Raw genomic sequence first — 13,710 nt, 5'->3', positions numbered from 1 at the left:
CACGAAGGCACGGACGTGGGTCCAGTACTATTCACTAAGCTTCTGGCCTGGCATGGCTTTCAGCAGACTTTTCGTAGACAACCGTTTTCCGTCCTAGGCTCCCATCCAGGCCAGCGCGTTGCTTTGAGTGTGTTTTGAGTGTGTTTTATTTTTAACATGACCTGGTGTCTCCACGAGTGGGGCACGGACCTGGCAGGGCGGGGATGCCAGCCTTGAGCCACCCCTTCGGCTGTCCCTGTCTGGAGATGGTGTTTGTCACCATTGGCCTCGGGCTTCTGAGCCCTGACTTGGCAAGAGCCCAGCCCTTCCTGCTGTGCCTCAGGTGTTGAGCACATTCAAGTTCATTCATTTCTCGTGGCCTCAGCGTCTCCTCCCTGGGGCGGTGGCCCTGGAGACTGACACAGGTCCCATCCCCGCGGAACTCAGCCAGGTGGGGAGACTGAGGAAAGAGGCAGACGGGATACACTCCTTCGTGGTGCAGCGGGGGAGGGAAGGTGACCAGTGAAATCGGGGGTCCCTTAGAAGGGTCGGAAGGAAGACACCAGCACGAGAAGACCCTAGTGGCAAAGCCTTGAGGGGGAATAGCAAGTTCAAGGGTCCAAGTCAGGACAGACCCTGGGGAGGTCCAGGAAGAGGTTTCCAGGCTGGAGCATTGTGAGTGCTGGGAGGTGACAGACCGGGTTTAGATTCAGGCTGGATCATACGGTTCTGGGATCACAAACCCCAGCTCTAGGGGCCAGGCAGGTGGCTGAGGCGAGAGCACGTGTCCCCTCGGAAAGGGGGCGGCCACAGCTCGACACCAGCTCGTCCTCACCACTGGTACACCAGAGCTCTGGGTTTTTTAACCAAGAAGCTGGAGATCCATCTTTCCAAGAGAAGTGGCATTTCATTCAAAAACAGGAGAACACAAACGAGCAGACAAACAGAAGCAACAATACTAGTAAAGACACTCAGCCCGGTGGAGGCCAAGCAGGACCCAGCTGTGGTCTGGGTTTGGCCGGACAAGTACCCGTCAGTGACCTCAGCAGCAGGGCCTGAAGGCGACGGTGAAGAGTCGCATTTTCTTCTAAGTACCGCACTTACCAGAGGTCGGATTTGTTTCTTAGGACAGTCCCTCAGGCTGCCGTGTGGGCGATGGGTTACGGGCAAGAGCCGCAGCTGGGAGGTGGCAGTGAGGGGACGACGGTGGTGATGGGGGGAGGGATCAGGGAAGAGTCAGCAGAAGGGATTGAGGGTAGGTGAGGTGCGGGTGGCCAGTTTGGGCAGTGGGCAGGCCTCACAGTGAGTCCCGTAACCACTGAAAGCCTCAGTTTGCTCATCCGTAGAAGGGCTTTGTGATGCCTGTGTGGATTTGGGTCTCTAGAACGTAGCAGGTGCTCAATTAAGAATACACATTTAAAGGGGCGCCTGGGTGGCACAGCGGTTAAGCGTCTGCCTTCGGCTCAGGGTGTGATCCCGGCGTTATGGGATCGCCCCACATCAGGCTCCTCCGCTATGAGCCTGCTTCTTCCTCTCCCACTCCCCCTGCTTGTGTTCCCTCTCTCACTGGCTGTCTCTATCTCTGTCAAATAAATAAATAAAATCTTTAAAAAAAAAAAAAAAAGAATACACATTTAGGGGCTCCTGGGTCGCTGTCAGCTAAGCATCTGCCTCCAGCTCAGGTCATGATCTCAGGGTCCTGGGATCGAGCCCACGACAGGTTCCCTGTCAGCAAAGAGTCTGCTTCTCCCTCTCCCCCTGCCCATGCTCACTCTTGTTCTCAAACAAATAAATAAAATCTTTTTTAAAAAACCACAGAAGAATATTTAAGAAAATTACATATGTAATGGGGCGCCTGGGTGGCACAGCGGTTGGGCGTCTGCCTTCGGCTCAGGGCGTGATCCCGGCGTTATGGGATCGAGCCCCACATCAGGCTCCTCTGCTAGGAGCCTGCTTCTTCCTCTCCCACTCCCCCCTGCTTGTGTTCCCTCTCTCGCTGGCTGTCTCTGTCTCTGTCGAATAAATAAATAAAATCTTTAAAAAAAAAAAAAAGAAAATTACATATGTAAGTATATGGCAGGCAGACAGTTCCATCGGTGGCCGTGGGATGAGAAGCAAAGCCCAGGGGCCTCGGTGTTCAAACAGGAGGGCTCCAATGGAAAGCATCAACTGGAGGGGGAGCCAGGACTCTGGGAAGAGGGGCCCTGAGCAGGGCTGGGGGGGTGTGGAAGGCATGCAATAAGCAGGGCCCGGGTCAAGGGTGGAGAGATCAGACTCTGCGGCAGGAGTTGGGGCCCTCAGGAAGGTCGAGTTCTGGAGGCGCCCGTGACGTGACTCCGCCCACCTGGCCATCCTGTCTTCCCTCCCAGACCGTGTGTGAGTTTGGATTTAGTAGCCGTATCTTGGCAGGACTTCCAGGGGCTCCTCCTCTGCTAGTTTCCATGTTAACGCTTTTCCTCCAGCTAAAAGCAGAATCCTCGGGGATCCACGAACCTTCTAGAGCTGCTGCCCAGGGTCAGCATCCCCTGTAGCGAGCCTGCACCAGCTTGGCCCTGCTGCTAGGATCCTTCGGGGGCAGGAGCCGCACGCTGTGGGAGCCCCCCGCCCTATTCCTCTGTCACTAGAGCCTACCAGCCTCCCCCTGCTACCAGCGGCTCCGGTCACTGGGCTGGCAGAGGTTGGGGCTGGTGGCCCAGCTGGGTGGGAGCGTTCGGGGAGCAAGGGGGACTGCTTTCGTGCAGGCACGGCAAGGCTGGCTGGTCCAGCACTTCAGGCAGGATTGGACACGCAGGGGCTGCTTACAGAGAAATGGGAGGAGCTCTGCTCACAGCTGTCTGAGCATTCTGGAAGACTTGGGGCCCTGGAGCAGACACAGAACATTGCAGGCAGAATAGCCAGGCGTGGCCCGAGGTGCAGAAAGCCCTCGGCGGGGACGGAGCAGGGAGGCTGGGACTGAGGGGAAGGTCCTGTGGGCTGGCTCTGGCAGGGTGCAGGGTCCAAAGCTCATGAGAGCCCACTTTGATTCCTAGTTCGGCCTTTTACCAGCTGGGTGACCCTGGGCATGTGACCCACCCGCTCCTCCTCAAGCCTGCTTTGTCCTCCACGAAACAGGCACCGTCTCAGTGCCTGCCTCCCAGGCTCCAGTCGGGGAGACAGTGGGTAAGGGCAGCAGCCGCTGGGCTTGGCGATAGCCCCAGGCTGGCGGTTCCCAGCCCATGGGGCCCAGGGCAAGGGACGGGAAGCAACGCCTTCTCCATCCAGCTCCTCGACAGCCCCGTGTCTGAGCGATGTGACGTGAGCCTGGAGCCGGTGCCAGCTCTGATGCCCACGGGGCCCGGCAGGTCCTGCGGACGAGTGAGTCAGGCCGGGCGGGGATGGCGGCGAGCCAGGCGGCACATGCCCTGTCTAGAGGGGCCAGCTCCCTGCACCCCACAGGAATGCGGGCCCAGCGTGGCCAGATAGCTCCTTTCAGGAGAAATAGGAACTCAGTATTTATTTGAAACATCCCACTTCTTCCATGTTGGCAGCTAACTCATGTTTAAATTTGCATGAGCCAAACCAGTTGTGTCTGCGGGCCAGATGCTAACCAAAGGCCACCAGTTTGTGATCTCGGAGTCGGCTAGAAGGGGTGGGGGGGGGGGCTCCTGATGTCCTAAGGTTGGAAAGCAGGCGATAAAGGGACATCCAGGGCCTTGCACCCAGAGCACACCCCCAATTCCACTCAGCCCCGGGGCTCCCTGGGTCCTGGCTCGGCGCTGGGGCTGGGTGGCCCTGGGTTCCGATCCAGCTCTACCACTTTCCAACTGACTGATCTTGGGCTGGTGCCTCTTTGACTCTCAGTTTCTTCTTCTGCGAAATGGGATTGAGGATACCTGCCTCTCTCAGCAGCTGTAAGAGTGGGGGGGCTGTGAACTTTCAGGGCCCATCGTGGGCTGGGTGCTCAGAAAGTGCTCAGTACTCAGTCACTGTGGGTGTGGAGAGGCTGGGGGCTTGGTCTGTGCAGATCGAGCTGTTTCTTCAGTCTGTTGCTTTTCTTCCCTTCCCCCCAGCTTTGTTTTTTAATTTTAGTATTAGAGACAGATTGCTGTGATAATACAGAGAGTTCCCATGTGCCCCTCACTGGGTTCCCCTCATTGTTATGACCGTATTTACGGTGGTGTGTTGTCCCAGTCAGGGGACCAACCTCGGTGGATTGCTAATATCTAAACTCCATAGTTATTCAGATTTTGCTAGTTTTTCCCTAATGTCTTTCTCTGTTCCAGGATTGCATCCAAGTTACCAACCACATTGTGTTTAGTTCATGCCTCCTTAGCCGCCCCTGGTCTAGGACGGCTTCTCAGACTTTCCTGGATTTTGATGACCTTGACAGCTTTGAGGAATATTGGTTAGGGATTTTGTACAATACCCCTCTATTAGGGCCAATCTGATGTTTTTCTCGTGGTTAGATCGGGGCTTTGGGGTTGGGGAGGAAGACCGCAGAGGTGAAGTGCCTTCGTCACACCCAGCACAGAGGCTGTCCACAAGATGTATCACTGGTGGTGTTGACCTTGACCACCTGACTCAGGTAGCGTTTGCCAGGTTCCTCCTGAGCACTGCCTTTTCCTTTTCATATTCTCTTTGGAAGCCAGTTGCCAAGTGCAGCCCCATCAAGGGGAGGGGCGGCTAAGCTCCGGTGAAGCTCAAGGCGCAGAGAAAACCGGACCTTGAAGAGGGCTGGGGGGGGTGGGGAGTCACAGACACTGTGTGGAGCCTGGGGCAGCAGGTGTGCTGATTGTAGTGGGGGGAGCCTCTCCCAAGCCCCAGAGGCCTGGGAGTGCCTGGTGACCGAGGGGAGGAGTGTGGGCCTCTGGGCTTCAAGCTCGCCTGCACAAGGTCGGCCTGGGGCCTCAGTCCCCCAGGGCTTGACCAGGCTCTGGGGCTGACCCTGTGGACCTCGGAAGCCAGCCCACGAGTGGGGCTGCCCCGTGGCCTGCTTCTTCTGGCAGGGAGGCTGCTGGGTGAGGTAGGACAGGCCGGAGCTGGAGTGATGGCCTGAGGGCAGCCAACCAGACAACATTCAGGCCCGGGACAGTCAGCTCGGTGGGCCTGGGCCGGAATCCTCCAGCCCGGGTCTGATGACCTATGACCCAGTGCCCATTCTATGGGAGATGCAGGGAAGGAATTTTGTCCTGATCTCTTTAGGAAGACAGATTTCATTCAGGGGCAAACCATGGCCGGGGTCCACATCTGGCCTGCCACTGTTCTGTGAAGTCTCACTGGCACACGGCCGAGCCACTGGTTTGCCCATTGATCTGTGGCTGCTGTGGGACTTCAAGGGCAGAGTTGAGTTGTTGCGACAGAGACCTGTGGCTTGCAAAGCCTCACGTGTTTACTGTCTGGGCCGTCACAGAACAAGCTTGCAGACCCTGGCCCGAGCAGAAAGCAGACCAGGATTCGGGATGAGGGAGGGAGACACGAGGTGGGTCAGGACTTCCAGGGAGGGGGTGGAAATTTCTGGAAACAAGTGAGCAGGTGGCACAGGGCAAGCCAAGACCCTGAGGTGGGTGAGCATCACTTTAGGAGACAGTGATCTGCCCTGAACCCGGTCCTGCAGTGGCTTGTCCGAAAAGAACCTTCCTGGTGGCCCAGACTGGCAGGCTGGCCAATTGTGAGGTGTGTGCTGGCAGCAGCAGGCTGTAGAAATGGTGAGGGGGCTGGGAGGGCTCTGGACCCCAGGAGAGCACCCCCTGCTCCTCAGCTCGGCCACCCGGAGCCCACAAGGAGCTGTGGTCCCGGAGCTGCCAGATCATCTGATTTTCCAAGAGAAGCTGGCAGTCTGGTTTTCATGAGAAATCTCCGGATTTGTTACATGTTTGCAATTAATTCCATTTTTTAGACATCATGAAGCCGACCAGGCACATCCGTCTGGTGTGTGGGCTACAGGTTTGAGAACTCGGGTGTCCAGGATGGAAGTGAGGATGCGAGAATGTGGGTAGACGGGGGAGAGCAGGCCAGGCCCAGCGCGGTAAGCTGGCAGACGAGCTCTGGGCTGGGGGCAGAGGGGACAGTGAAGAGAGACTCAGAGAAAGGGGGCGTGGCAGAGGCCGGGACCTGCAGGGTCAGACTGCCCCATCTCCCAACCAGTCTCAGGCAGGTGGAACATTCCTGCCTGCAGGCTGGGAGCTGGGGATCCTGGAGTTCGACACTCCTCCCTGCTTACCTGGCAGCACCCCCATCCCCACCCCAGGGAATCTGTAGAAGGAGGGGGGTGGGAGGTAGATATCTCTGAAGTCCCCCCCCCCGAGATTCTCAAGGGTTTGGGTTTGCTGCTTGGTCCCCAAAAACTTGGGCCCTGTCTGGGGATGGGCAGAGGCTGGGCTTCGAGCTGGACAGGCCTGGTGGACCCCAGCTCCCTGGTCCCCTGGCTCCCACCACTTCTGAGACACAGGGAGGACCCCAGTTTTGCAGGTTGCTGGGAGAATCCGGGAGTTTTGGGTGGGGAGGCCTGGGTTTCCATGGCGTCCTGAAGTATCTGTGATTGAGGCCTGGCTTGCAGGATGTGGTCTCCTTCCCAGCAGCAGCTGGGGCATCTGGCTATTTTCAGCCTCGCACACCAGCCCTTACCTGCTGATTCAAGCCTCTGGTTTGCAAGTACGCACTGGCTCCACTGTGGGTTTATTGTTTTAGGAAGCCTGGTTGCAAGTGACAGCAACCCAGGTCAAGTTGGCAGAAGCAAACAAGAGAGGTCTATGGCTGGTGGGCAGGAAACGGCCCAGGGCAACTCCCGCCTCAGGCAGTAATGGATGGAGCTGCTCAAATGATAGCGTCAGACTTCGTCTCCCAGCCCCGTGTGCCTGCGTTGGCTTCAATCCCAGGCAGGCCCTGCACTGCCGCAGGTGGCAGAAGTGGCCCTTGGGCTCATGGCCCATCCCCCTTCCCCCCCCAACTCCACTCCCCACCCCCGGAACCTGGGGGCGATGGCATCCCTGTCTCAGTAGGCAGAGTCCCCAGGCTGATTCTCATTGGCCCAGCTCAGGTCACAAGCTCAGCCCTGGACCAGTCACAGCTCGGGCGGGTCAGACCTTCCCTGCCCCGCCCCCCCACCCGCCCAGCCCCCACCTGAGCCTTAGGGGGTGGGGAGGGCGGCCAGGTCCAGCGCAGACACAAGTGATCTTGCAAGAAGATCAGGATCCTGGCGGGCAGTGGAGGCTAGACAGGCCCGTGTCCGCCTCACGGCCACCCGCTGTCTAGGAGCAGCGTTTGTACCCCTGAGGCCACATTTGGAGCCCCCTGGCTCATCATAGGTCACCCCTTGCTGGCTGACTTCAGGCTTAGTTCTCCAACCAGCTATGAGTCACCATCCCACATTTCCCCACATGCTCTAAGATGTTGGCGGGGGTTTGGTTCAGGGCCACTAGAAGGCTCTTAGGGTGACTTCTCCTTGGTTCTGTCCTCATTGTGTTGATTTTCTTCCTTTTTTGGAAGTCTCTCTCCTTGAAGGAGGAGGCAGAAGGCCTATCCCTGGGAGGGGTGTCTTACCCATTCAGAGGCACCCCCTTTTGAATGGTAGAACTATTTCAAAAAGAACAGGGGGTCAGGATGAGGCACACGGCCCTCTTGGGCCCCTTTCCTTGCCGGGGACCTGAGTGTTAGGAGAAGCGACCTGTCTGTTCAGACAGGATCACATAATGCTCTTTGACCCCCATGTGTCAGGACCAGGTTGCTGATCAGGCTGTCATTACTCGCTTGGAAGTTGCATTTTCTAGATTACTACAATGACCAGTTTTTAGGAGAAAAGGGTGAAGAGATTCTAAGCATATGGGCTGCCTACACGTTGCATCCCTCAGGCTGTGAGATGTATCTCGTGGCTCATTTCTCAGTCACACTGTGGTCATGGAGCTACTAGAGGCCTTGCATCCCGTCCATGGTGGCAGGGGGCAGCCCAGGAAGGTGCTAGGAAAAGGGGGCAGGTGGTAGGCCTGGGCCCCAAGTACCCCCAAGTAGGCTGAGCCAAGAGTGGCTGACACAGGGTTGACAGATGGAATGTTCTGTTGCCCTTCCGTGAGGCTGGCCCTTGGCCAAGGTGAATGGCTCACCCTGGTTTTCTAGCTGTGGGACAGTGACGCAGGGAGGTACTTAGACCTCAGACACCTGAGCACATTCTGTCTTACGTGAAATACTTTAATGGTTTCCTTCTGTGGGGGAAAGTTCAGGGCTTTGGGGCTCAGACATGAGAATCTGTCCACTCCCGCCCTAAACCCCACTGCTTCTCTTTAGGGGATCCCGGCCACAGCCTCCTCCCTGCTCCCCTCTTTCCCTCAATTCTGCTCTTTCTGAAACACCGAATTCCACACACATACTCCCGATTAGTGACTTCAGTGGCTCCCTGGTCCCTTGGGATGAAGCTCTTAGCACGGCCTCCGGAACCCCACGTGATCTGGCCCTGCTTTATAGCCTCATCTCTGTCCACACAGTGACCTGGCCCCACTCCAGACTGAGCCGCTGGAGTCCCCAAGTGCCCCTCCCTCCCCGCCACAGCACTGTGACATGCCATTCCTCAGTCGGAAGGCTGCCCTGCCTGCTCCAGCCCCCCCGCCCCCCCCCACCCCCGGGGAGGTGAGCATCCTCCAGTTTCCGCAGGTCCCTGCAGCTCCCCACCGTTAGTGCTCACGTGGCAGTGTTGTTCTGTTGGTTCCTTTGTCTCCCCAGCCAGCGAGCTCAGGATGGCTGGGGCTGCCGTCTTCTGCGCAGGTGGGCCCTGGTTGGCCTGGGCTCTCAGGACCTGGTGGGGGAGTGGGTGGACGCTTGGAGGACACGGGACGTGGGTCAGGCACCCCCCTGAGCCTTGGTTTCCCCGCCTCCACAATGGGGATGATGGTCAGGGCGTCGCTGGAGGGAACAAGTGCGTGGGGAGGCCGAGTATGCACACAGCACAGTGTGGGACAGGCAGGGGTGCTGGGCTTTGGGAGAGCTGTTGCTGGTGGTGGGCCAGAGCTGCCACCCCACCCCACCCCTGCCCTGGCACCTGCACCTGCAGGCCGCTCAGAGTGGGTTTCAGGTGCAGGGGGCCAGGAGATTGGACAATCAAATGAGAGAAGTCAAGGGAGTGGGGGTAATGGGGAGGGTGGGGGTAATGGGGAGGGTGGCGAGAGGGGCCTCTGGTGGAGATGTGAAGGACCTGTGCACCCCTGAGCCCCACATACCTGCCCATCTCCCAGCGGGGCCCAGTCTCCCTCCTCCAAGGGGGCCAGAGTCATTGCAATCAGCCCTGGCTCTGCATGGGAACCATCTGGGGACTTTGAAATACCCCGGGGTGGGGTGAGGGGGCACCGTGCAGCCACGTTTGAGAAGCCTTGTCTGACGTGGTCCTCTGTGAAACCGGTTTCTCCCCCAGAAAGGGTCTCACCACCCAGAGCTTGGGGAGGGCTGCTTGATGGAAAATCTCTTCTTCCCAGCCTTCACAACAAAGATCCGCAACAGATAGAAGTGAGCACTTCTTAAAATGGCTTGATTTTTTTTTTTGAAAAAGTAACACATTCAGATGGCACTGACTTGAGGCGGCACAGATGGGGACCCGGTGAAAGAACGCTCAGCCCGCCCCCCAGTTGCCCAGCAGCAGGCTGTGTGCCCGGCTCCAGGGCGCCCCACAGAGCTCACGTGCGCGCGCGCGCGCAAACACACACACACACACACACGCTTACACACACACACGCACACACGCACGTGGGCCTGAGCGACACCTGCCTTCTCAGTCACTATCAGGTGCGTCTCCATGCCGGCAGCTCTCCGGGTCCCGGCGTTGGCTGTCCCCGGCAGGGCCACCGAAGGACGGAAGGACCGTGGCAGCCTTGTCACAGGGGCAACGCTCCCCGCGGGCCGAGTTCATGCCTCGAATGGAACTCTTGGGTCACTGAGCGAGGGGTTCCAGAGGCTCACTGGGCCGCTCGTTTTCTNGGGACCTGTGCACCCCTGAGCCCCACATACCTGCCCATCTCCCAGCGGGGCCCAGTCTCCCTCCTCCAAGGGGGCCAGAGTCATTGCAATCAGCCCTGGCTCTGCATGGGAACCATCTGGGGACTTTGAAATACCCCGGGGTGGGGTGAGGGGGCACCGTGCAGCCACGTTTGAGAAGCCTTGTCTGACGTGGTCCTCTGTGAAACCGGTTTCTCCCCCAGAAAGGGTCTCACCACCCAGAGCTTGGGGAGGGCTGCTTGATGGAAAATCTCTTCTTCCCAGCCTTCACAACAAAGATCCGCAACAGATAGAAGTGAGCACTTCTTAAAATGGCTTGATTTTTTTTTTTGAAAAAGTAACACATTCAGATGGCACTGACTTGAGGCGGCACAGATGGGGACCCGGTGAAAGAACGCTCAGCCCGCCCCCCAGTTGCCCAGCAGCAGGCTGTGTGCCCGGCTCCAGGGCGCCCCACAGAGCTCACGTGCGCGCGCGCGCGCAAACACACACACACACACACACGCTTACACACACACACGCACACACGCACGTGGGCCTGAGCGACACCTGCCTTCTCAGTCACTATCAGGTGCGTCTCCATGCCGGCAGCTCTCCGGGTCCCGGCGTTGGCTGTCCCCGGCAGGGCCACCGAAGGACGGAAGGACCGTGGCAGCCTTGTCACAGGGGCAACGCTCCCCGCGGGCCGAGTTCATGCCTCGAATGGAACTCTTGGGTCACTGAGCGAGGGGTTCCAGAGGCTCACTGGGCCGCTCGTTTTCTGTCGTTGCAGAACCCGCCGGCGCCGCTGCCCTTCGAGCTGCCTGCGCTGTACCGCACGGAGGACTATTTCCCCGCAGCCGCCGGCCACGCCGCCCTGCGGCCCCCTGGCCCCCCACGCCGGCGCCTGTGAGCCCTGTCGTGTCGCTGTCAGTGTGTGCTTTGATCCCCTCGCTCGCTGCACGTGAAACCACGGGTTCGGAGACGCACTGGGGGCCCCCGCGTGTGCTGCCTGAGCGCTGAGCTGGACCAGGCCCTTCCCGCCGGTGTTCTGGGCTCCGGGGGTCTGAGCAGCCACTGAGGCTGTAGGTCCCCAGGACTCGGAGCCCCCCGTCTCTCTGTGAGGGGCTTTGCGTGGGAATCGTGGGGGGTCCGCTCGGTGCCGCCAGGCGCATGGCTCCGGGGTCACCTGTGGTGGTTGATTTGTCTGTGAACCCCAGTGCCCGCTGGCCTGTGAATCATCTCAATAAAGGTGTCAAGAGGTCATGTGTGGTCTGGGTGCAAGTGTTTTCTCGAAGGGAGCTCCTGACACCGACGCAAGCCTGACCTTCTGAATCTGCTCATCGGGACGCCCGTCACCTGGCCTTTGGATTCCCAGCGAGAATGGAGGGATCGTGAGGATTTCCAGGGGTCTTCAACGATGGGTTGGCCTTAATTTCGTTTCATGTGGGTGAGTTTCCTGCTCTTGTCCTGGAATTCCAGATTTCTCACCTGGGTGAGGAATAATTCTGCTTTTTTTTTTTTTTTCCTGGAATTCCTCACGGAGCCAAGAAAACACACACATACACACACAACTGAACTGCAGACCTGCATCTGAATTTCAAGGAAATCTAACATAATCAGGAGAGAGAGCAGTAGAAAAGCAAGGAAAAAGCCGGATCTTGATAATTTCAGGACACAGTTTGGGAATTAAAGATACAGGCCGGAGGCTCCCGGGTGGCTCAGTTGGTCATGGGATTGAGCCTTGCATCAGGCTCCCTGCTCAGTCAGTGCAGAGTCGGCTTGGGATTCTCTTTCTCCCTTTCCCTCCACCCCTCACCCTGCTCTCCCATTCTCTCTCTTTTTCTCTAAAATAAATCAATAAATCTTAAAAAAAGATATAGCTGGATGCCTTGGTTCAAGAAGAGCCAGCATTTTCCTGTGGACATTATTTTTTTAGTAAAAAAGCTTGTATACATCATGTTAAATGATGGAAGTGTAGTTTACATCCAGAAAGGTTCACCTAGGTGGCAGGTTCACTGAATTTTCCCACACCCCGCGCCGGGCTCACAGCACGCTGCCATCGATCGGGACAGACAGGCGTCGCTGGCGTCTGTACTCCGTGTGACGGGTGGATGAGTGGCCGGGGCCCACGTGGCGCCGTCTGTGTGTCCGGCTTCCCTGGCTGACGCCGTGCCTGTCACTACCTGTACTCTGCAGGCTGTTGAGCCTCGCGGCTGTGCTGTATCGATCGGGACTGTTCTCAGTGAAGGAAGCTCAGCCACTCACTGTGCCTCAGTGCGTCTGCTCAGGGCAAGCAGGGATTGGAGGGAAAGTTAATTTTTCAGACAGGCCATGAGGACACCAGTTTCTGGAAGGCCAAGTATATGTGGCTTGCTGGAGACACCCAGGCCTCTTTCTCCTTTCAGGTCTTGATGCCGGGGTCAGGGAGAGGTGAAAGGGAGCGTCATGTGATCAAGCCACAGCACTGTGAGTGTCCTAAAATAGAGAGCCACAGGACTGCGGCAAAGAGCTTCTAGGCTCTGAGGTCAGCCTGCCTGGGTGGCACCGTTGCTTGCACACCTTAGCCGTGTGGTCCTGGGCTACTTGCTTACCCTCTCTGAGCCCAGGTTCCTTCTCAGTGAGAATGCAGCGAACAAGGGCACCTGCCCACTGGGGGGTGTTGGTGTGGACGAAATGAGGGGACCAGTGTGAGCGCTGGCCTCAGGGCTGGCAGCGGGCACTGCCGTGGGTGGTGTTGCGATGGTGATTGGCCTGGCAGGAAAAGGGCCAACTTTTGTGCTGTTTCTCAGTTGCGGTGGCATCCAGGAGCATCTACAGCGACTTAGGGACCGCCCTTCCATCTCGGAGTGAGAACACGTGGAAGCATGCACTAACCCTCTCTGCGTTCTGCTGTCCTTGGACCCTTTCAGGGACACCCGCTTTCCCCCAGGTCAGCGAGGAGGGGAGAGGTTGCATGAGAGCATCCGTGGGGACAGCTGACTCATGAACGAGGATTGGCCATTCCAAGTTTGCTGGGAGTCCTGATGCCAGACAGTGAACGTGGAGGGACACTTGGGGATGCCTGGGGGCAAGGCAGGCCAGGACACAGAGCCTGCCAGCGACTCTGACCTCAGTCCTTTGCTGGTGTTCTGGAAGCATTGTCCTTGTGCTAGGTGAGCTGATGTCCTGTCAGGTAAAGGAAAGCCTTGGCTGCTAGCTCGAGCCGTCCCCACAGCCCTTGCCAGGGTCACTTTGCAGCCCAGGAAGTGTTCTTTTGTGGGACACCAGTATAAAGGACATTGCAAAATTTCAGAAGAGCTAGGCTCTTCCTTAGTCAACCACCTCCCTCCTTTGCCAGTGGACGTGAACTTCATGTCTGTCAAAGCAAGAGGTTTCAAGAAGGTGGCCCACGCGTTGGCAGAAATGTGTGGTTTACCCTGAACTGTTTAAAAATGTTTTCATGTTGAGACAACTGGGTAACCATCTGGAAAAAATAAAGCGAGTTCCATACCTCACTCTGTACGCCAGGAACATTTCCAAAATTCCAAATGGATTAAGGACGAGTTAGATGTATAAAATGAATTCATATAAGAGGGAAGAAACATTGGAGAATCATTCAACATCCAGAAGACTTAAAGATACATTTGATTTTATATATATATATATATNAAATCCAAACAAAACAAGAAGTCCTAAGCAAATTCGAAAGACAAATGACCAAAAAGACAAGTGACGAATTGGGAAAAATATATGTGCAGCTCATTTTATATAAAAAGGGATAATCTCCCTAGTATATAAACAGTTTCTACAAATAAATAA

At 57.2% G+C, this 13,710-nt stretch overlaps 1 protein-coding gene across 3 annotated transcripts in view; it reads left to right on the top strand.

The window, feature by feature from the left end:
- Window positions 1–11,173, top strand: part of BCAS4 (breast carcinoma amplified sequence 4) — a 54,907-nt gene extending 43,734 nt beyond the window's left edge. For all 3 annotated transcript variants that reach the window (XM_034641024.1, XM_034641026.1, XM_034641025.1), the window contains one exon: window positions 10,703–11,173. In XM_034641024.1, the coding sequence (XP_034496915.1) occupies window positions 10,703–10,932 (230 nt within the window). In that variant the 3' untranslated portion in view covers window positions 10,933–11,173. The remainder of the gene's footprint in view (window positions 1–10,702) is intronic.
- Window positions 11,174–13,710: the final 2,537 nt, after the last annotated feature.

Source organism: Ailuropoda melanoleuca, chromosome 13 (genome assembly GCF_002007445.2).
Source record: "Ailuropoda melanoleuca isolate Jingjing chromosome 13, ASM200744v2, whole genome shotgun sequence".
NCBI classification, from domain to species: Eukaryota; Metazoa; Chordata; class Mammalia; order Carnivora; family Ursidae; genus Ailuropoda; species Ailuropoda melanoleuca.
This window is presented reverse-complemented; position numbering and strand designations above follow the sequence as displayed.